Source organism: Alternaria conjuncta (assembly GCF_024043145.1).
Source record: "Alternaria conjuncta strain BMP 0040 chromosome Unknown scaffold_6, whole genome shotgun sequence".
Taxonomy (NCBI): Eukaryota; Fungi; Ascomycota; class Dothideomycetes; order Pleosporales; family Pleosporaceae; genus Alternaria; species Alternaria conjuncta.
The window spans coordinates 1,435,173-1,457,181 of NW_026250095.1; the positions used below are offsets into that span (position 1 = coordinate 1,435,173).

Genomic DNA, 22,009 nt, shown 5'->3' on the forward strand with positions numbered 1-22,009 from the left:
CTCCAGTGCTAGCCCTGCAGAGGCCGTTCGGGAGACATGTATCCCAGCCTCCCTCGTTATTGACCACGTTGATGTTGCAACAGATGTGGCTGAGCGGGTCTGAAGTGTCGTTGGAGCAGGGCTGGTACTGGGGATTTGGTTGCCCGCCGTCGCGCCAGTAACATGATTGCGCATAGACTACTGTGATGGAGGAAGAAAGAAGGAGAGCTTTTGAGAACATCCTGTACTAAGGTTGAGATCAGATAGATCTGCAAGGCGGAGGAGCAGACGCATGGCCATCCTAGTGCGAGGGGGGACCGAGGTTGGTTATAACGGGATTACCGCTGGCAGGTGCTTCTATACTTATTAAGTTAGTTGGCGGAGGATCTTTGGGGCCAGGCGTTTATCTCATCTTAGAGCCTGTCGTGGCTGTGTAACGCGTGCGGTGAGTGGTTGCCAAGCGATAGGGCGAAACCTGGGCAATTTGGGGGCGGAAAACCCGCGTTGGCGGCTCCAAAAAAAAACGGTTTTTTTGACAAAAACATACAACAGCGCGTCCCACCCGAGTACTAATGCGCCGGTATCTTGCTTAAGTACCGCTGAGCGAACGGGAAGCGCTGATTTCATGATCCTGTGGTCGTATGTGACAGATCTGGCTGTTTTCCATATTATAGACTGACTGGGTGCATCGAGATCGCCAAAACGCCGTGGTACAGCCGTAAGATCCATAGCCCGAGAAAACCGTCGGTACCTCAACAGAGCATGTACTTAGAAACTACTCTCCTCGGATCTCTTGCTTCCATTTGAGCCAGGGCTTCGCCGTGCATGTACCCGTCGATATAGACGTCACCCACGTACCTATACTCGTTGCGACGGCCCTCCGGGCGGAGCAGGATAGGTGTGGAACAACCAAACGGAACGACAACAACATCTTCTGCTTTCATGTAGCCCGAACCCATACCAATCAAGCCGCCTTCTGTAATACACAGGCTACGTCCCATCATACGGTTACCGAGATGGTCTTGCAAGAACGTGCGCCGTAGTTTGGGCTCAATGAGCCCCGTTGTGCTCACGTGACGTTCAAGGTCTTTGTCCAGTGGTAGGCGAGGCATTCTTTCGCGAATAAGAGCTGCGAAGACGTGGTAACAGAGGCCGTGCCACATGCCTGACTGGCTCCATTCTAGCGGCACTTGTCCAAGACATAGCGTCCTACAGAAAGAGCTGTGAATTGGATCGGTATCATTGCCTTCTCCCACATTTAGTTCATGCAGCAGCATTGCGCGCCATTGTAGAAAGGCTGTCAGGTAGTCTTGAGCAGAACAGAACGTGCCTACAGCAACACCTGTTGCTATGATTGTGTCGATCCTGATTGCGGAGATTTCGAGCTTTCGCCGTTCATCGTGAAACCAATACTGAGCCTTAGTAGGGCCATTTACGTTACTGGAAGCTGCAAAGTTGAGAGTACGCCCGAGGCCAGGCACCTCTGGGATGTGCGACCAATCAGGGCACCAGCTGGGGAGACCTGTAGAATTGACGTGCAGGGGGAAGTGTATTGCTTCGCGGATCACATCGAGCTTTTCAGTAGTCGAGATCAGGTGGTCGACCACATCTGTGTAGACCGTCTTGACTGACTGACTGTAGTCGACTGGGAAAACGCGTTGTGTAGCGTCCGAAAGCAGACCCAGAATGCCGAAAACTTTGTCGCGGGGATTCTCGCTCAGCTTCTTCCTGCATGCTCGCATTACCTCTAATAGTGACTCATCTCCAATTTGCTCTAGGGTTTCGCGGTCTGGGAAGCTGGTTGGTCCTTGGCGGTTATGCGGGTCGCTCTCTTGGTCCCAGAAGATTTCCCCGGCCTTCAAGTATATCTCCCAGGGAAACACTGAATGCCCGCAATATACCAACTTGTTATGCCCGAGAAGCACCTCTTGAACGACTTAATCCTGGTCAGTACGAATCATTGACATATTGCAGCGTGGCTAGTTACCCCATAGCCGCTTCCAGTAATCTCTCTTGAATAAATTCAAGAGCGCCAGAGAGTCTGGGTTGCGGGTGGACCTGATATGTTGCGAGTCGATCGAATTTTCAGCCACACTGTGCAGTAGTTCTAGTGCCAATGCACTCTCATCATGCTCCGGTCCTATCCAAATGGCTACTGACACTGCACCGCTGTAGATCTGACCCATCAATCGAACTTGTGTAGCTCTCTCGTCTCTGTTCTGCTGGTCGATGCAGAGCGCATCAACCCATACAAAGATGTCTTCTTTCTTGCGACGGACCGCCCTCAGCGCATCGTAAAGACTGACAGCAACAGGTATTGCAGCCCCCTCTACGATGAGGGATGTCGTGTCAATCCCGTCGCCCCAAGCATACTTTGCAAGCTCGATGTTAGTGGATGTTGCCAGACTGTGGCAATGACTTACCGAGATAGCAGTGTACTCTGGCAGGCTTTGAAGCGATGTGTGAGTGATTTCACATCTTAGCTTCGACATCGTCTCAGGTAGGATCTTGACTAATCGAATTTCAGCAGGCTGTAGTGACTGATACTGGTATGTTTTCGGGCCCAGTATTCCGGAGCTAGGTGACGATGAGGCCCACGACCGGATCCTTGACGAGGGAGTTGAAGCTGCCGAAGCCGCTCGAGGTCTGTGCCAATCTTCGCCTACTCCTGATTTTGATTCGCCAGGAATCTCAGCATTGGGCCGGATTTGTGAATATGCGGTAGGATATGGGGAGATAGAAAGGCGTGGGAGCTTTGCATTCACGTTGAAAGCCCGATTGTGACCTGATGAAGACGGACGACTGTCAAGTTCATCTAGCCGAATGCGCGCCTGAGAAGTAGAGACTGAGGGGGGAATCGATGAACCAGATAACGTTTGTTTTGGTGCAGGATTATGGCGGCGCTCATCCAAGAAATCATCAAAACGGTGCTCGCCGCAACGTTCTTTGGTCGAGCGAGTTCTCTCGCGCTCAACTTCGATTATTACCGGCACCGAATCATCTTCGGTATCGCTAGATGAGTCTTGTTTGCGGCGGTCGTGATCCTTTGGGTGGTGCGAAGAGCTGGCGCGATGTCGATTTTTGTCTCCGTCATGCCTATGTCGGCGCCTTGGTTCATCATCGGAACGATACCCTCGGATCGGTGGATCGTGTGTTTTCCCATTGTCACCCGAAGAGGTCTTGTGCCGCCTTCTGCGAGTTCTATCTGCATTGGCGTCCTGGGGTGTAAGGTGGTGACCATGGTGGCGTTTCGAGTCGCGTTGGAGGCCAAACATCTCACTGGTGTGCGAAACAGCTGTATTGCGAGAGGGTATGTTGATCTAGTCGTGTACTTGTCCTGGAGATTGAGTAGTTATGGAGTATGAGTTTTGGATGGCATCAGGCTGAGCCTGGATAATGCGCGAACTGATGCCTTGGTGGGGTGATGAGTGCCACGGCTGCTCAGCCTCCGGTCATCAGCCATTGTCAGCTCGCTTCAGCTGGCAGGGATTCGATTGCATGGCCTGGCGGGTATACATTTGGACATGATGAGAACCACTGAGGACTACTAGCCTCACTATGTTGGTGTAGTGTGAAGGTGCACATTGGCGTTCGCGAGGAAGTCGCGACTACGAGTAGAAGTGGCGTGTTCTGCCCAGAGTTATTTGGCCCATGGCTGCGCACCTGGGCATTGTTCAAGACTGCGCTCGTGGAGATGTAAAGCTTAAGAGAGAAGGAGATGTGGTGTCGATAGGAGCGCCTATTGTACGTTCTTGAGCGGCCCTTCTCTTATGATTACAACAGTCCATGCTCAATGTGGGTCTGGCTGCGCTGTCATCGGCCCGCCGAATCGCCTGCGACCATCATCGCGCTTCTCGCATGTCCCCTTATCGATAAGTGACGATGTCAAGACATGCCTACAATACTTGCCACTACCTTTCATGCCGACTTACATCTTCGCACTCGGGTGTAATGCGCGTCTCTCTGCCACGTCTCCCAATTGTGCACCAATTGCCGCGATCCGGCCGCCGCCTTAGCCCCGCACTTTCGCGTACGCTCCTCAATCCAGCCTAGCCCGAGATCCTCCAGGAACGGTCAACAAAAGAACCGCCGCGACTGCGAAGCGGAAACAACCCAACTCACAAGGATTCGTGAGTCGTAACATGATGTACGGAAGCGCGATTGCTCCGACAACTCCGATAATAGTGGAGTTGAACAGCCCTCATGGTAACCTCGCAAATGTCTCGCCTCGCGATCCATCCCCGAAGCGACATAGGCATGGCCCTTAGGCGTTCTAGCTGGGTATACGCTCTTGTATAATCGATACATTCGGGAAGCCCTCGGTGGTGGCGTCCGGCTGGAATTCTGGCTTATGCATTTTACCGAGAAGCCCCGTGGAATGCACGCTCGTGGCAGTTAGAGCCAACAGGACATTTAAATGAACTTATCGCTCCTTCCAACGGCTTTGGGTTGATGATTGAGATAGCGATATAAGAAGGCAGTAACCACTCCACAACATCTCGGACGTACCTTCCTCACCATAACCATACGTATACACCTTCTACACTTCCTACGCTTTCTACAATAGCAGTATCAACATTTCTCGCACTGCGAAAACCTCCAAAATGGTGCTCCCCTACTTCACCGCCCTCGTCTTCGGCACCATGCTCCCGGGCCTCAACCTAACCCAATACGCCGACCACTACGACAACGTCCACATCCCACTCGTCAAGTCGCTCACGGGCTCAAACTTCCCCGTCATCCACTCACGATACTACGTTGGCGGTAACCCTGCCTTTGTCAATGCCAGTTCCCCCGTCGACTACGACTCCATGGCAACCATGCAGTTTCGAGACATGACGCACGCGTTGACGTTCATGAGCATCATCAGCGCACCGGAGGCGGCGAAGAAGATTGCAGAGGACGAGCATTTGTTTATGGCGTGTGCACCGAGGACGGTGATTGTGGGGACGGATGGAAGTGTGACAGGGCCGTAGCGGGTGCGGAATATGGATAAACGATTACGGATTGAAGCACTGAATAATTATCGCCATAAGGGTCTATGTACGATGAGTCAATAGGAAGACATGAGACCACAATGTATTTGCTAGCCAAGGATGATAGTATCTGGCTCAAAGTAATTCCACCACCAGTGATCGACCATGACAGACTGGATATATTTTTCCACGTCTGAAGGTAGTTCATCGTATGATCCATAGACACGGCCGAACTGGTTCTGGAAACCAAAGAATGGAGCGACACAGCGATTACGGTCAAAGCGTGCGGGCAGTCGAGTCGTACCTATACGTTCGTAATGGTTTCCGTGGTGCTCAAGTATGAAAACTTGAGCGGACAACTCGTTCACGGTGGATTTTGAAAAATCTGCGGCTGGCAGTAGAACACACTTCAACAATGTTTCGTTTTCCTTGTCCGGAGCCAGGTCCCAGCGCACCTCCATAATAGCATCCCATCCATCACCCAGTGACATTCTAATCCCTGGTTGTGGGTCAAAGTCATCCTCTTTGGGCATGCGCGCAGTTAGGAATTGCAAATTGCACATTGCCGTTCGTGCTTCTACTTTGAGGTAATGCGAGAGTCCTTCTGGCGTACATTCCTCGGGGTTGGCTGGATCATAGAGCTTGCGGAAACCCTTATTGAAATTTGCTCGCACAGTTATTGCTTCCGGTGTGACGTAGTTTCCAGACTTCCAGCCTAAAAGAAACCCGGGCCATTGGATTGGGGTTTTCCATCCGAGGGGCGACCAGCTGGGAAATCCGTTGCGGCGTATGCTTGGTTGCCGGTGAACCCACAATAATGCTATATCGATATCCCGTCTAACACTGCGGCTAGTTGAGAGAATGTCCTTTAAACCAGGTGAGTAGTCTGCCGAGGAGCGTTTCCAAGGGACTCCCCAGATGTGCTGAACACCGTGTCTGGCGTAAGAGTTCATCGCACCAATTATGGCGTTGAGCGCATCTGCGTCGAAGGATAACGTGCGAGTGCTGTATTGCCTCAATACATCCATCGACGCAATCATGGTGTCAGCCGCCTCGATTTTTGCGGTGTTGGCAAACCAGCCTGGTAGTGTCCGGTGAGCGTCCCCGGAAAGGCCGACCCCGCCATGGGGTCTATCTGCCTCGTAGTAGGAATCTGTGCCACAAATGAAAATGACTTGTCTGTCGGTGAAGAAGAGACGCCGCTTTGAGAAGTAACATTCTTGGAATGTCCTAAACGCACAGTCAGCTCATTATGAGCATGGTGTGATGATCGGATGTCCTACCACGCTCGCGAAGCCCACGAGGATTTTGACATGTCTCTCAAGTTCAAGGTGGGCTTTGTGTGAGGTAAGCGGATTAACTTCACTGATCTCGTTGATGTGTAATAGGAGTAGGAGGAGAGACCCCGAGACTGTGGCCGTACTCCAGGAAGCCCATGATTCGAGTCATTGCCAGCCGCAGCGAAGATGGTGAACTGCGCTGCTGCATAGATATCTGCCATTTGCATAATTTGATGTTGCTTCGCGTGTGCGTCAGACTGGTCGATGCACTGAACAGTTAGCAGACTGAAGGAGGGACTGAAAGGCACTGAGATCTACCTACATATCGGTCAACCCAGAGGTATCTGTATCCCAATGATAAGGTTGTCTCAATAGCGTCTTCGACAGTTTTTGGGATTTTCTCTCGGGCCTTGGTCGAGTTGACCTTCTTGCCTTGTTGGCCCCAGACATACGACAATGCTGCGTATCGACATGCAGGCGGCGCAGGAACGAGTCTTCGAAGCTCACAATCAATGACCCGCAAACCATTCAGACCATCTGTCTGTCTCGGGCGACACTGGTGGTCATGTTCTTCGATGCAGACATTCAGCCAAGACTTCAAGAGAGTAACGTTAACGCCAGCTGGATATAGAGTTTGGCCAGGGTCTAACAACGGGTTCTTCTCCGCTGTCAAAGGCCATGGGAATGCATGTCTAGAGAAGGCTTTCTCTAACACTTCCTGAGTCAGCTGGGATGTTGGTTGGCAGGCAAGTACGAAACCGAAGCCATGGGAGGACGGCGGCGGCAACCACTTATGTTCGACTTCGAGCAATACTGACGGAAAATCCAAGCCCAAACCAGCGGCGCTCCAACATGTTATGTTGAAGCGTCGTCCATGTTTGTTAGAGACTTCATATTTGAGAACCTCTGCGAAGAATTGGCAAATTCGACACTCCGTTTGTTGGTCAACCTTGCTTCTGTGAAACGTTTCTTCTCCCGAGAAACTTCGCTCTGGAGCAAATAGCGTGTCCCAAGGTATTTTGGAACACTTATAGCATATCCGATGGCTGCGCTTGATGTCGTTGTTGGCGCAGGGACCCATTGCTAACAAGGCGTTGACTGCTTCCATCGTGGATCTGGTGATGTTCAGTATCGTGATCTCTGTTGGTACACCATTGGGCAAAAAATGGCAGGTTTCCGATAATTTATCGTCGCTCAAGCGCTATGTGATGTGAAGAGATGATGGACAAGGCTGAGGATAGAGGGGTAGAAGGCAGCAACCATGCAACTGTGCCACCCGAATGCAGCCCGACTTCTCAGCCCATGTTCAAGACTGAGCTCATGACCATATTTTCAACCCTGGTGGGCGTCAAGCTGTCGCGAGTAGACTCGTTGCCGGTACGCCATCTCATTGTAACTCTTAGTTACCCACGACGCCGAACTAGTGAGTCTATCTGTTCATAAACCGAAGCATTGGTGAACGAGCTTTCTCGAGCCCCACTCAGTGCTGGGGCCCCGGTGGCTTGTCAGCCTACGTATTGGGGGAGATTCGCTTGCGATGTAACGAGATGACGGCTGTCTGTGATCGGGCTGTGGCACAAGGGTCGCAGGTTGGGCAGCGGCTGCCTAACAAGAAGTCTAGATAGAGAATCAGCCATCGTATTTTTGCATTAGAATGTCACCTCGATGTAAGATTGCGTAGCAGTAAGCAAAGGAGTTGAGGTCGAGATGGTTTACTGACAAGGAAGTTGCCTTGACCCACTTCCGAACCTCCCGGGGCTGCTCCTGCCACACCAGCTAGCACGTGTGGACAGAAGGACCCCAAGATTCAAACGGTTAGCTCGCCGGAATCGCATCGTGAGACATCTGGAGCCGCTGGCTACTCCAAACCTCACACATGCCAATGAAAGAATAGGATAAGCTGCACGCAAGATGTCTCTCATTTTGCCTCTCCCTCCTCACATCCCCATCCATCACGCTATCTCCCTCTGCCCGCATTTCATCCAATTGTGTATATCATCCAGAACCCTCCATGACGCAAGTCAAGCAATCCAACACCCCCCTATCCAAACAAATCGAACATCTTTGTGATAGATCCAAAGTCTCGAAAGAAACACAAATCCAGTAAAAATATCCCGCGCCTGCCGTCATGCACTTCATTGCTCCGCAGAACGCCCAACAACGCCAGTTAGACTGCTCTTCGGAAGCCATGAAAACCTTTTGCAACGCCGAAAGTGGGGGAATAGAGAATGGTAGCCTCGAGAGAGCTACGGGGGAGAACAACGGTTGTTGTAAAAGAAGAAGACCAAGAGCAATTAAATAGAATCGAAGTGAAGTGGGGTGAAGATGGCCGGTTCCGTTGCTTATCCGTTACTATGCTATAGTGACCCTGAGCTCCAGATGCTTGGGGTTGGTGTTTTGTTCGATTGCTCTCTGTAGTTGGCTGTCCGTGTAAATCGGCGAAGGGCCGTCTTGGGAATCATTGTATTCGACGTAAAGATCCTCCTCTTCGTCATCATCGTCTCGCCCTATGTTTCTTCTCTCGACAAGCTTACGGTAGAGGTCTTTGAACGTGGACGAAATGGGCATACGCATGACGATGACGTTGTCCTCTTCTTTTGACCTTCCTATGAACGTTACCTTGAATCTGAGACCAGAAGACGTGCCTGTGCTGGTGGCGGTGGAGGAGGAGGAGTGGGTGTGATTCATGGGTGGGGGGTTCAGATTCGATGAGTATGCCTGCGAGGCCGTAGATTGACCGCGCTGATGAGAGGGGTAGTTGGAGCCAGTTGAGTAGGGTGTGACGGGTGTTGTGGCCTGCAACTGATCTGCGGACGACTGCCTGCTCGTCCCGTGTGAGGGGTTCGATGACTGGTGTGATTGTTGCGAAAGGCGGTACTCTTCCGCATCGACGATGTCGGGGTCTATCTCGTAGTCGCCCTGTCTTGGCGCGAAGAAGCCCTTGACGAGGTGACCTTGTGTGATGTGCGGTCCTAGCTTGAGAAGGTTCTTTATGTATTCATCGAGGTTGGCGCGGCGCCCGTTGGAAATGTTGTCGGTTACGTAGGTGACAGGCCCAGGCATGAAGGGCAGTGTTCGCTCGCCGGAGCCACTTGTGCCCGCTTCGACTGGGTACGTTGCTATCAGCTGTATCTGCAGGTCGTAAAAGTCCTGGTACAGTCGCTGCAACTCCCAGTGCCGGCCGTCCTCCATCTGGCACTCGATGATGAACCAAAAGATATCGTCGGCGAAGCAGTAGCGTGGCACGCATGCCCTCCAGGGTGCAAGCAGGTTGTCAGATGTGCGGTATTGGTTTCTTGGCTGTTGCGCCACGGAGCCGTTGCGTGAGTGGGAGACCTGTACGCTGTCAGCCGAGAAAAGCACACCCGCATGTAGACGACTTACCGAGCCAGCCTTGTTGTGCCCGCCGTTGCTCCGAACGCTCATGCGCTCCATGCCCTGCTGCAGCGACTGTCCAGAATTCGTCTCGAGCTTTCCGAGCGGTATGCTGCCGTTCTTGTAGTCGGCCGCCATCTTCTTCCACTCTTCGACCTTGGGGACGCCCGCGGCTGTGACTGCTGCCTGTGTGTCGGCAACGGCCTGACCAGTCGTCATATCGCGGATTTCGATGAAGGATACGGGGATGAGGCCAGGACCGCCGAGTCGCGTTATCGGCTTTGCGACAAACCATTCGGGGTTCGACTGTGCGATGACGATGATAGCCTCGCCCTCCTTGGCCTCTAGCTCGTCCGGCCTCTCTGCCTTGAAGTCGTAGATGACGATGCCGTAGACCATGGCGCCGCGGCCGCCTCCGCGCGACATGCGCATTTGCTGGGTCATGAAGTCCTGTGCCGAGGGCTGCGGGCTCGTGATGCGTTCTTGGTAGCCTGAGTCGTGGGGCTGTTGTTGCTGCGGTTGCTGCTGGTGTTGCGGCTGCTGGGGAGTGGAGGAGCGCGGCGCGGAGCCACCACTGTCGCGCACTGTCTTGCCTACGCCCTCAAAGTAGGAAACGGGTACCAGTCCGCGGGTGCCGTGCAGGGGATTGCAGGCCTCGTACCAGTCGCTGTCGTCTTCGCGCCCGACGACGTGCAGAAAGTCGCCCTGGGAAAAGCCAAGGTAGCCAGAGTTTGGGCTCGGGTCGGCGGGCTTGTAGTCGTAGAGGGCTTTTATGACCTGAAATGAGATGGCTGTTAGCTTCGCGCTCATCTGCCCTATCGGGAAGCGGGTGCCGGGGCGCGCGCATCATGATATAGCGACATGTCGCGGCTTGCTCTGTCGTCGACACAGGCGCATGTTTGCTGCGCAGGCGCAGGCGCCCACACAATGCGCCTGTGTCGACAACACCAAACGCCTGCCCTGCCCTCATGCGCGCACGCCGCGTGAAGAAGCAGAGTGGGGCCCAAGCACCCCAAGCACCCCAACGCTGATCTACGTACCTTTTTTGGCGGGACAATGGCTATAGCGTCCTTGGGCGGGATGGAAATGTGGTGCGGGCGGTTGTCCTTCTCACTCTTCATACTCCTGCGGAACTAGAGCAGCACCGTTAGCACGTACGTATGCGGAGCGTGACTCGACGGGCGCAGCGGCGGCCGTGGCGGCAAAAGCAAGCAGGCAACGCACCTTCATCGTGCAGAGTGAACGCAACCTTGCGCGGCAGCAGACGGGGAAGCAGAGGAGAGGTCAGGAGGCGAGCGCTCGACGTGGAACTCGGGGGTCCTGCTACTGTGACTGTCGCCCGGGAATGCGGCGTGTGCGTGCGGGGGCGAGTACGCGGCGGAGGAGGGTGAATTTGAATCGCGCACCGGCCCTCAGAGACAATGGTGAGGCTACTTAGATAGGCGGCCAACGTCGTCGTCGTCAGGTACTGCCAGAGGCGCAGTCACTAGAGGAACAAGAAATGAGTGGGTGCTTTCACGCCGCGAGGGATCCCAGCCCTGCCAGCTGCAACCACTTGGCGATTCGTCTCTCGCGTCACACTCTATGCCTGGCACGCTTCGGAACAAACGAACTGCGGCGGGTAGCGCAAGGCGGCGAATCCCCTCGACCTTTGTTTGCGTGCGCTGACTTGCTCCCGGCCAGGAATGTGGAATCTCTACTAAAATACAATTATGCCCGACCCGGTGGAGCATCCCACACCATCAGCCTGCCAAACGCCTAGCTGCAGGTCCACCACATTTCCGCCTCTGTCACCGCACACCGGCGCAGCCCCCAACATCCGCGCTGCATTTATGCCTTCGCGACCAATCATCCACCGGGCTAGCCCACAATGCTAATGCCTACGTTGGCCGTGTCATCATTTCCACATGCAAACCCAATCTCGACGCCCCTCTCCTGTCAGTCATCCGTACTCCTCTTCAAATGTTATCCTCATGGTTGATGCTGGACGCGGCCCGACTGAAACATTCTCGCCCTGCGTGGCGTCGTAGTCTCCCGTAATCCTCACCACGCGGTTCACACGCGCTCACACTCTCAACACAAACTTCGTGAACCAATGCATTGACGACTATACGAACGCCCTGGATACTTCCAGCGGGTGTGACTAGCGCCAACTGCCGCTGAACAATTGCACCCTACCCAATCACAGCCTCGGAACCCTCTTCCGCCATCTCATTGGTTCGCTCAGAGCGCCTCTAGCCAATCTTCCAAAAGGAGCAGACCCCGCCACAGCCCAGACAATGCATACTCCAAAACCCAGCAGTCGTCACCTGATGGCCCACGATATGACCACATTGTCGTTCGATCTTCGCCCATCCGTGGAGCATGCCGTCGTAATGCCCGTCTTCCCAACCCCACGTGCACTCGGACGCACCCGAGCCGAACTCTCTGTGACACAGGGACCACCACAACCGAGCCAGTGGGCTCACATCCTACATAGCCATCTAGACCAAGTCCACTCTACCCCATTTTGTTTTCCAACCCACTTCCTTCATGCACGCCAATGACGTACCGTATGTTTACCAAAATCCATTTTGGTAGGTGATGAACAACATCTGAGACGTTGCATGTATGAGAAGCACACTAGAAGATTCCGCGCATCCAACGCATGAGGCGGAAACCCCATGTTCCGACTACTGACATCGGGAAGGAAGCAATCGATACCGGAAGGTCGCAGTTCGAGACACGCGTGACGTGCCATGTGGCGCAGGGTATCGTGGTGAATTAGTGCAAATGAATAACTCGGAATCGGGATAATGATACTGTAGAAGATGAAAAGAAGTTTGTGCTGGCTCCGATGTCGATTCATATTTGACCCTTGATGTCTACTTTGCTGAATGCGGCGGCACGCAGGCTTTCGAATTGAGATGCGGCTTCTCGGATCCTGACACGATATTGACCATCGCCTTTGTCTTCAATGACGTTCTGTGCACCGTGGGTTTCGAGGAATTCACGGCATATCTCATCGTTGTCGAAACCAAGTTCGTCAGTGAGGAAGCGGAGTGTGACATTTACATATCTACAGCTTGTTAGCAAAAGACCTGCACGATTTGGAATCCGTATACATACCCTCTGGACATATTAGCTAGAGCATTGAGGCGCTCACGCTCAACGAACATGTCCATGAGATAAGCGCCCATGTTCTCTGCTTCGAGGTACAGTCTGAAAAACTTATGATAATTGCCAAGGGCAAGCGAAGACCGAACGTCCAGAGCATGCTTGATCCATGGGTGGGATTTGTCTGCGAGGGTTAATTCTGCCAACATGTCGTTCATGTCGGTCTTGTTGCACGTGTATACGAAGTAGAGAATGCGGTACGCCTTGAACTCAGCCGGGTTGCCTCCCAAGTTCTGCGCATACAGTGCCTTCAGCTGCGTCTGGCACTGATTATACTCACCCAAATCCCCCTTTTCTAATGATATCCGGGCGTGGATCTCATACACCTTGACAGTAAAGGCGTTCTTGATGTGCTGAACAGTAAGATCCTGGCGGAGTGACTTGAATTGATTACAGATGTAGTTGTAGTTCTTTTCCGCCTTCCACTTCTCCACAAGCATGGCCAAGGTCTTCTTGAGCACATGGAGCGGTCGGACGGTTTCAGCTTTGGGCGGGGCCGTAAGGCGGAAGTAGCTTTTCTCGAGATTTTCGTTCGTTCCAACAACAGGTCCAGTGGGCATTTCGTCTTCATCCTTACGCGATGAGCCCCATGGGGGCGTCGTCTTGGTGCCATTGTTGCCGAGCTGGAAGCGCTGTCGTCGCTTGTCAAGCTCAGCCTGGTCAAACTTACTTGCGGCATCCGAGAGGGCGTTCTTCTTCTGGCGCTTTTCGTTGTGTCCGTCGGCAAAGGTCATACGAGATGCTAGGTTAGTTTTGCGCCACGGTGGAACATTGGCTTGGGTTTGCTCGACTTGTGCATCCTCAGCTTCGTGGGCATTGCGTTTCTTTGATTGCGTTGGAGATGTGTTAGTGTGTGCGGCTGAGCCATTCATGTATGCAGGGTGTATGCCGTTGGGAACAGCAGTAGCAGGCATTCCAAGAGCCGCCGCCCTTCGTTCCTCCATGAGAAGCTCTTGGGGAAGAGGGAATGTAGGCCAATGAACAGTGTCGTGCGAGTTGCGCTCGGCGAACCAACCGATGGTTGTCTTCAATCGCGCCTGCATGTCTGCTTGGGAGATGCCTGGGATGGCGTTTTGCGGATCGAAAGCACGCCTAACGTATTCGCGGACGGCGGGAGGCCACTCGACCTTCTTCTTCGTAGCTTCCGGGGCCATGACTGGCTGCTGGCGTGTGTGAGCGTGGATGGGGACTCTCGTATGAGTGAGGAGACTAACAGGCGCGGGCGCAGGCTGGAGTGTGGTGCGTGGGTTGACTGCGTTATACGCGGGTGACTGCATTGGCCGGGACCAGGCTACAGTGGCAGAGGGCAACGACATAAACAGGCAAGCAAATCAAAAGATGTGAAAACCAGGTTGACTGTTGTGTGAGTAGGTAAAGGCGCGAAAAAGAGATGTGGGAGAGATGGCGCGGGGATGGATCTATTGTTGTGGAGGTGAGAGTGAAGCGACGGCCCGCTCGACTGATTTGCGTCGCAGTGGTCGCGCTTTGCTTGGCGACGACTAGGGTGGGTCTAGCCGCAAGCAAGCTAGCCCTGGCCAATGACGACTGCTGGGCCCGGGCCTGGTGAATGCAGGCGGGATCGGGTCATCGTCGTCTCGACCCAATGCGATGGACGTACCTCGCATTTTCCAACTTGCGAATGGTCTGAATGTTCCTGCATCAACTCGACCTCACAACCGCACTGCGCCCGTCGCTCCTGCCGGAGGAGACGTTGCTTTTCGTCCAAGACGCCGTAGGGCTCTATGAGGGGTACGCGCATGTTCCCCAGGGCTCTTATACACTGCTGACCAGGCACATAGGAAATTCAAGATCCCGCAGTACCAGAATGGCCAGTCATACTTGACCTCGCATCGCGTCTGCTATGTCGATCATAGTGAGCCGCGCAAGAACTCCGTCGCTATCTTCCTCAAGGACGTCGAGAAACCAGAATTCTACGTATGCATCCCTCTACGAGCAAATTAGAGGCACGCGATACTAACGACATACAGGCCGGCTTTCTGAAGTCGTCGCCCAAGATCACATTATATCCAAAGCCCCTGAAGCAGTTGACGCGTGGCGCGTCCGTTCCCTCGCATCCTCAGGCCACATCGTCGTTAACTCCTCCGCGACACAGTAGTCCGGCACCACCGCCCCCAGCGAGCGCGACCTGGGTGTGCCCTATCTGCTCTTTCTCGAACCCGGTCCCGTCCAACTTCGACCCCGCGCTCGCATCACGTACACCCATACCGCCTTGTCTAGCATGTGGAATTAAGCCGCCGACCGTGCATGTAGTCAAGGCAGCCATAGCAGCCATCTCAAATAGACCAGCACCTGGGCCACCTCCCAAAGACACAAAGGGTAGCGTTCCTGCTCCCGCAAGCGCAGGAGGAACGTCGTCATGCCCGAGATGTACCTACCAGAATCATCCTTCTTTGCTCAACTGCGAGATATGTGGTGCATCCTTGACAACAGCCATAGATAAGAGGTTGGACATGCTTCAAGAACCTTCTAGACCGCAATCTCCAGGTCCGACCTTGTCTTCACCTTTGCAGTCCGAGTCTGTCGAATGCATCAAGATATCTTTCCGCGCCGGTGGAGGACCGATATTTTTCGAGCGCCTGAAGAACGCATTAGTCCAGCGCAAGTGGCTGCTTCAAAGCGCCCCACCGATTCCCAAGCCACGGCCGTCTTCCGGTAATTTTAACGACAGCTACACAGCCAACTCTGACGCTTCATCAACGGAGGTTGAACGACCTCGCGTGGTCGGCATTGCGGGGCTGGAGAGAAGAGGCCTGGAGCAGAGACAGAATAACGAGGCTATGATTGGGAGCGCTTTCGAAGACCTCGATGCGCTTATGACTTCCGCGAAAGAGATCATAGCACTGGCAGAACAGTTTGCATCACAGGCCAATCTGGGGACTAACGGCAGCTTGGAAGCCAATGCTTTAGCATCTCAGTCCGCTTCCGCACTCGGCCTAGTGACAACAAAAGACATGCTCGGTACGGGGTCTGGCTCTGAGTCGCTGTACGTATCGGAGCTGTCAAGAAACTTGGCAGAATGGCTCACAGACGACACTCGAGGTATACTCAGGAAAGAGGGCGGTATCATGACTTTGGTAGATTTATGGGCTGTCTTCAACCGCGCAAGAGGTGGTGTTGAGCTCGTAAGCCCGGCCGACTTTGAGAAGGCAGCTCGAATGTGGGATACATTGAAACTTCCTGTGCGCCTCCGTCAGTTCAAGAGCGGGTTGCTCGTCGTACAAGGACGCGATCGCACCGATGAGAAGACCATTGCGAGTCTGCTGGCATGGCTCAAGACGCTACATCAAACACCACCAAGCATGGAAGTCACCTGGGACTGGCAAGCATTTGGCAGGGGTGTCACTGCTCAAGAAACAGCAGAGCGATTCGGCTGGAGCGTTGGAGTCGCGACGGAAGAGTTGGAGATGGCTGAAGAAGCCGGCGCACTGTGCCGCGAGCAGGGTATCGACGGGTTCAGATTTTGGGAGAACTGGCTGGTCAACATGCCAGAAGTCACTGCCGGCGTCTGATAACTTAGAAAGGTGGTTGTTCGTATCTCATAAAAAGAAATACCAGAAGCCCTAGCTAACACTGTATTGACAGTGGGTCCAATAAGACGTCTTACCTACCCTCAATGACTTCGCTTATGTCCTTCTCGTGAGATGAGAAATCCGAGCCATTCCGCGTTGATGTCGGTGGCTTATTGTTAACAGTTTCGAGGAATAGAGTGCGAATATCCGCAAGTGTACTGTACCTCCGGGTTGCATGTGTCAGCATAGTCACGCAAGTGCTTGAGCAAACGGCTATCCCCACGAACAAGCGAATCAGAATTGCATACACCGATCACAATGCAACTAGGCACCAGCCGCGGGAGTGACCGCGTATCCACCGCCCTCTCTGACGGGGTCCGAGCTCGGCCCATACCACGCCCACGCACCCCGCAACATCGAGCCTCACTCTTGCAACATCTCTCCTGCATCCACCAACCTTACACCACTAATGACGCCTCCCATGCCGGCCAAGTAAGTATTGTTGAGTGTTGCGATCGACTATGATCTGTTATAGTAGCTAATATATGTGATTTAGGGCCCGTAGATGGAACCCGAAGACAGTACAGGCGGTCGACAGCAAAGGCGCAGGCAAGAGCGCTGGCATGAAGCGAGCCATTGGCAATAGCAGCTCCGAGCCCCCAAACAAACGGCGGAAGGCAGCGATATCCACCAAGAAAGATGTCACCGTACCGGAAGTCAACAAGGCGGACGATCCATGGGTTGTAAATCCGGATCAGGTGTTCAGATTCATGGACCTACCAGGAGGTTAGTCTCTACCATCGGCTTAGTGCTTGAGTTGTTGTACTGACCCATACAGAGTTGCGCAACCGGATCTATGGAATGGCGATCGAATGGAGCTTTCGCTGCTTCCCTATGACCCATGAAAAGCCAAAGAAATCAAGACGCGGAAAAGCAATTGAGGGGAAAGCACCTGCCATCACCCAAGCGAAACCCCTTCCTTACATCGGCTTGACGCAAGTCTGTTCTCTCATTCGTACTGAGTTTCGTCCTTTGTGGCTATCTACCCATCTGTTCCCGCTCTTCGCACTAGAAGGATACTTCAAAGCGTTCTTTCCGGTGTTACGCGGAGGTTCACGATTAAGCGAAGACATTCGGAAACGGATCAAGAGTTATTCCAAAACGACCGGCACCCTGCGTCTCTGGATCAGAATGGACTGTTTGAAACACGTTGATGTCCTCCCACTTCTCAAGTTCAGGCACCGGTTCCCCGATTACATCATTACGCCCAAAGCTGCCCCATCCAATGTTGAAAAGCTTACCATGGACTCGTTCACGGCTCTCATGAATACCGACAATGCAACCTGGGTCAGTTACATCAAACAACACCGCGTTACGCAGGTTAAGTTGCAAATCAGCCGCTACGAGGTCCGATCCTCCAACTTGCCCATGCGCATTGTTCTCAAGGAGAAGTACGCGCTCGACTGGATGGGATCGGGCTTCGTTCGCCTGCCCCATGTGGTGGAAGAGTACAAGGGATTTCTGGGGCTCGACCCAAGTTGGGGTGTTACTTTTGCCGTAGATTACTCATGAAGGGCCAGTTGCGCGCGATGAGCAACAGAGATGCCCAAAACCCTGGAATACTTCTGTTACGGCGTGTGGAGGAAGTTTAGGGTACACTTCTCGATCTTTACGTGGTACGGCGGCCATGTCTCTTTTTGTTCTGAGACATCGTTTCACGTATGGCCGGCAGGCCTTTCCGTCATAGATCTACTGGTCGGGATTACTCCACTCTACTTTGACAGGCAAAGGTCTACAATTGAGACGGCGAGGCAGGTATGAAAGAATACATTCAATTATGATTGATAGTCTAGCTGCATACATCGTGTACCATGAAAAGATACAGCTGATCTGCAGGAATGCCGGTGGTGCAACTGCTCAGCTGGTGACATGTCATGGCGCGTGACGTCATACCGAAACTCCTACCAGCACATGCCACGAACCTTGAACAGCATGTATACTTCCGCATTCAACCACTCCATGACTACGACTGCATCTTCAAGACCACTTTAGAGGGGTTATCTGGGAATGTTAGAAGTCGTTTCGATACCAAAGTGGAGGATACTCACCCCCAAGAAGATCCGCAAAGACCCCTCCATCGTCTACCATCAGAGGCGCGTCTGCATGTATTTAGTATGAGCATGATCACATCACCGCAATACACATACTGGAGAACTTCAGTTGGTAAGAATCACCATCCTGGCTTGCAGTAACTTTGTGCACTGGCATGTCGGTGTCTGCCTTGAACCACCACACTTGCTTAGGAAGGAAGCTACGGTCTTCTACCATGGCTCGTCCGAGAATGTGGCCGTCGCACTGCAGACGGCTGCCCTTGAGTTCAAAGACAGCTGCGTCCGTGCCTGTTTTCGCATGCGTCTTGTCTTCGGCGTTGCCATCGACCTTGGCGATAGGGCTGCCATCAATTTCGATGGTGAAAGGGGCGGGGAGGCTATCCATCTCTTTTGACGAGAAGATGTGGAATGATATCAGGATCAGAGAGAATAATCCAAATGCCCACAAGAGGTTGCGACGACCTTTCGAATCAGCTGGCATTCGTTCTGGATGTGGTGGATATTGCAGTGCAGAGAGTTGAGATAGTGTCAGGAGTATTAGTAGCGGCTGCGCCACGCATGGTGTGCAGGCAAGGCAACAGTCGAAGTACCTTGCATATGACGCAGACTTCGGATGAGGCTGAAGGCACTGCGCTAGTATGTCTGCATGGCGTTATCTGGCACTCATGCTCGGCGCATCAAGAGACATGTTGACGAGAGCAATTTACGTATACAGTGGCCTTATCGAAGTAGAGTGTTGTTGACTATGGTACCGAGGCTGGACGCGGACGCGGCCGGGCGCTGAACACAACGTTTCGACCGCCATTGTTTCTCGACCACTTCACATGCGGTGAACCACCGGCAAGCACTGGAGATCTCCATACCAGCCATACTATGTGCAGGTTTCAGCGCCGTTGTGTAGATCGATACTACCTCCGGCAGTCTGCCGGCTCACGCGCGCGTCGCCAAGACATTAAAGCTCCGCCCTACCAATAGCTCCTCCATCTCCTGCCTTTCCTGGCCCAGAGCCGGTGTCACCCAACGAACGCCATAATGCGACATCCTGAATGCTCGCCATCTCCGACGTCGCAATGTGCATGCCGGAGCCAAGTGCGCGAGTGTTTTGCTAGCAGCCCATGCGGACCTATCCGTTGTGGCAGGTCAATCCTCCTGCCTTTTCCCCACTGGCGTACTAGTCACGCCTAACCTAACATCAACACACTATTCGTCCCCCGACAAAATGGCACAAATCACGTACAATGCCGATCATGTAGGGCAATATACACAGCCTGCATCGTGGTTCGCCTACCACGAGATGTTACAGGAACCTGGTCGGCGCTTGTGTCGGTATGCACACCACATGTGGCAAAATCTCTTGCCTCTTCAGGAGACAACGCATGACGGCGCTATACGCCGCGATAAGATCGCGTCGATTCGATGGACTCTACGAGAACCAAGACTATGGCAAAGGAAATACGATGGTACTTCGGCTTTACTATAGCCAGGATATGGAACGGCGTCACAACCTCCTGCTGTCTAGGGAACAGCGTCGCTGTAACGGCCTTGTTGCGACATACCCCGAGTTGAAACAACCATGTTTGACGGCTATGTTGCGGTTGCCTGAGGCCGTGAGAGGAAACAGTCTTATTTCCGACATGTTTCAAGCACAAGAGATGGCTGAGATCGCAGCCCTAAGCTGGAATGAGAAAGGGGCGAAAAAGCAACGATCTGGAGAAGCGGACCTGCAGACTGCAGCTGTGAGGCAAAACTCGCCTTGATCCCGGTATACGGGAGCAACCGCTAGATCAGCTTCGTCCTTCACATTCGTTGTGAGGTAAACAGCCGGAAAGCTTATACTACACACAGATAACGTACCTACATGGACAGGGTCACCTTGCACGCACCGGCGCGCCAAAGGTACGATGGGCGGACTCTCGTTAAGACTTCGCCAAGCCGAAGCGGACCCCCAATTCGGAAGGACAAAGTGCACACCTAGTCGATCACGCTTGGCGACTCCGGACAACACGATGGAGACACTGCACTGGATTGCGTGTTTGATGATCAGGGGATGATGGTCTGTGTATAAGTATAGAGTCACTTCCCTTTCTTTTCATCATCAGCCAGCTCAGTCAGTCGCTTGTCTCTTCACTTTAATCACTTCACAGTCCTACTCCGTGTAGCCTCATTCACTCGAAACAATCATCATGCGTTTCCAATCCATCATCGCCATCGCGCTCCCTGCGCTCGTCCTTGCGGCTCCTACTCCTCAAGACCCCGAGTACGAGTTCCCCGAGGATGCTCCCGTTGACGACATTGTCGGTGGAACTGCCGCTGCCTCTGGTGACTTCCCCTTCATTGTCAGCCTTCAGAAGAACGGACAGCATCTCTGCGGTGGTTCGCTTTTGGACGCCACCACCGTCGTCACTGCTGCTCACTGTTCCGTGAGCTCAGTCATCGGCTCTGTCAGCACCCTCAAGATCCGCGCTGGTAGCCTTCAAAAGGCATCCGGCGGTACATTGGTTGGCGTCTCATCCGTCACCGTCCACCCCAACTACCGCAGCTCGGGTCAGGACTGGGATGTCGCCATCTGGAAGCTCTCTACTTCCGTCGCTGCCAGCGGCTCCATCGGCTATGCTCGCCTTCCTGCTGCCGGCTCCGACCCCGCTGCTGGATCCAACGCTGTCGTTGCCGGCTGGGGTGCTCTCACAGAGGGCGGCAGCAGCCCTGCTGCTCTCCAGAAGGTCACCGTCCCCATCGTTTCCCGCGCCAGCTGCCGCTCTTCCTACGGAACCTCTGCCATCACCACCAACATGATCTGCGCTGGTTTCCCCCAGGGTGGAAAGGACTCCTGCCAGGGTGACTCCGGCGGCCCCATCGTCGACTCCTCCAAGACCCTCATTGGTCTCGTCTCCTTCGGCAACGGCTGCGCTCAGGAGGGCTTCCCCGGTGTCTACGCTCGCACCTCTGCTCTCCTCTCCTTCATCAACTCTGTTTAAGCGCTGGCTGAACGGATTTGTGCTTTCTGAATCACGACAATGGATGGATATGGCTCTTCAGCGAAGAGTCGGATGATTGTGAACGACGATGATATACCAAGTGGTCAGAGGTTTCATGCCTCTTGCAAAACCATGTTTTGATACGCCTTTTTTGTATATATCCATTAGCTACGAAATGCATTCAATAACTTCAAACATTACGCTCACATTCATTGCAACGTGCCTGTGACATCATTCTCGCATCAGCCGACATCATCGATCAAGATTTTGTCAACACCATGTATCCTTTTTCCTGGCACCCGAAAATACAATCTATACGAGACCAACGCATGCGAGGCCGCGTGGACTTTCCCAACACCTTCCCATGACGTAGAACCCCAACGATGTTCTACCAGGTGCCGGATCCCCTCGAGCCTTTTAGACAAAACGGTGTGGGAAAAAAGAAGGAAGTAGCCGCTGAGCGGGATGATGCTTGTAGGGCTGAGAACAACACAAGCTTCGCTGTCGCACGTTGCTTTTTGTTACTATATTTAGACATGTTTTGACACTTGTGTCAGGACATGGAGACAAAGAGGAGAGACAGCTGGCGGTGTAGGATAAACTGTTTGCGATCGCGATCGCGCAGTC

General features: G+C 53.4%; 8 protein-coding genes across 8 annotated transcripts; 4 read left to right on the forward strand and 4 right to left on the reverse strand.

Annotated features, from left to right (window-relative positions):
- Positions 1-731: 731 nt before the first annotated feature.
- On the reverse strand, positions 732-2,471 carry J4E85_004886 (uncharacterized protein; the record flags this gene model as incomplete). The annotated part of the gene is made up of 3 exons (XM_051469137.1): positions 732-1,861; positions 1,967-2,306; positions 2,403-2,471. 3 exons carry the CDS (start codon positions 2,469-2,471, stop codon positions 732-734), a joined length of 1,539 nt encoding a protein of 512 aa, XP_051327352.1.
- A 2,112-nt stretch (positions 2,472-4,583) lies between these two features.
- J4E85_004887 (uncharacterized protein) lies at positions 4,584-4,955 on the forward strand (the record flags this gene model as incomplete). The annotated part of the gene is made up of 1 exon (XM_051469138.1): positions 4,584-4,955. One exon carries the CDS (start codon positions 4,584-4,586, stop codon positions 4,953-4,955), a length of 372 nt encoding a protein of 123 aa, XP_051327353.1.
- A 3,632-nt stretch (positions 4,956-8,587) lies between these two features.
- Positions 8,588-10,840, reverse strand: J4E85_004888 (uncharacterized protein; the record flags this gene model as incomplete). The annotated part of the gene is made up of 4 exons (XM_051469139.1): positions 8,588-9,571; positions 9,620-10,387; positions 10,651-10,743; positions 10,769-10,840. 4 exons carry the CDS (start codon positions 10,838-10,840, stop codon positions 8,588-8,590), a joined length of 1,917 nt encoding a protein of 638 aa, XP_051327354.1.
- Positions 10,841-12,454: 1,614 nt separating this feature from the next.
- On the reverse strand, positions 12,455-14,043 carry J4E85_004889 (uncharacterized protein; the record flags this gene model as incomplete). Its single annotated transcript, XM_051469140.1, has 2 exons — positions 12,455-12,668; positions 12,719-14,043. The coding sequence occupies 2 exons, from the start codon at positions 14,041-14,043 to the stop codon at positions 12,455-12,457; spliced, it is 1,539 nt and encodes a 512-aa protein (XP_051327355.1).
- Positions 14,044-14,414: 371 nt separating this feature from the next.
- J4E85_004890 (uncharacterized protein) lies at positions 14,415-16,296 on the forward strand (the record flags this gene model as incomplete). Its single annotated transcript, XM_051469141.1, has 3 exons — positions 14,415-14,515; positions 14,566-14,701; positions 14,755-16,296. The coding sequence occupies 3 exons, from the start codon at positions 14,415-14,417 to the stop codon at positions 16,294-16,296; spliced, it is 1,779 nt and encodes a 592-aa protein (XP_051327356.1).
- Positions 16,297-16,777: 481 nt separating this feature from the next.
- On the forward strand, positions 16,778-17,868 carry J4E85_004891 (uncharacterized protein; the record flags this gene model as incomplete). Its single annotated transcript, XM_051469142.1, has 3 exons — positions 16,778-16,788; positions 16,853-17,082; positions 17,135-17,868. The coding sequence occupies 3 exons, from the start codon at positions 16,778-16,780 to the stop codon at positions 17,866-17,868; spliced, it is 975 nt and encodes a 324-aa protein (XP_051327357.1).
- A 451-nt stretch (positions 17,869-18,319) lies between these two features.
- Positions 18,320-18,792, reverse strand: J4E85_004892 (uncharacterized protein; the record flags this gene model as incomplete). The annotated part of the gene is made up of 3 exons (XM_051469143.1): positions 18,320-18,357; positions 18,405-18,455; positions 18,504-18,792. The coding sequence occupies 3 exons, from the start codon at positions 18,790-18,792 to the stop codon at positions 18,320-18,322; spliced, it is 378 nt and encodes a 125-aa protein (XP_051327358.1).
- A 1,798-nt stretch (positions 18,793-20,590) lies between these two features.
- J4E85_004893 (uncharacterized protein) lies at positions 20,591-21,382 on the forward strand (the record flags this gene model as incomplete). Its single annotated transcript, XM_051469144.1, has 1 exon — positions 20,591-21,382. One exon carries the CDS (start codon positions 20,591-20,593, stop codon positions 21,380-21,382), a length of 792 nt encoding a protein of 263 aa, XP_051327359.1.
- Positions 21,383-22,009: the final 627 nt, after the last annotated feature.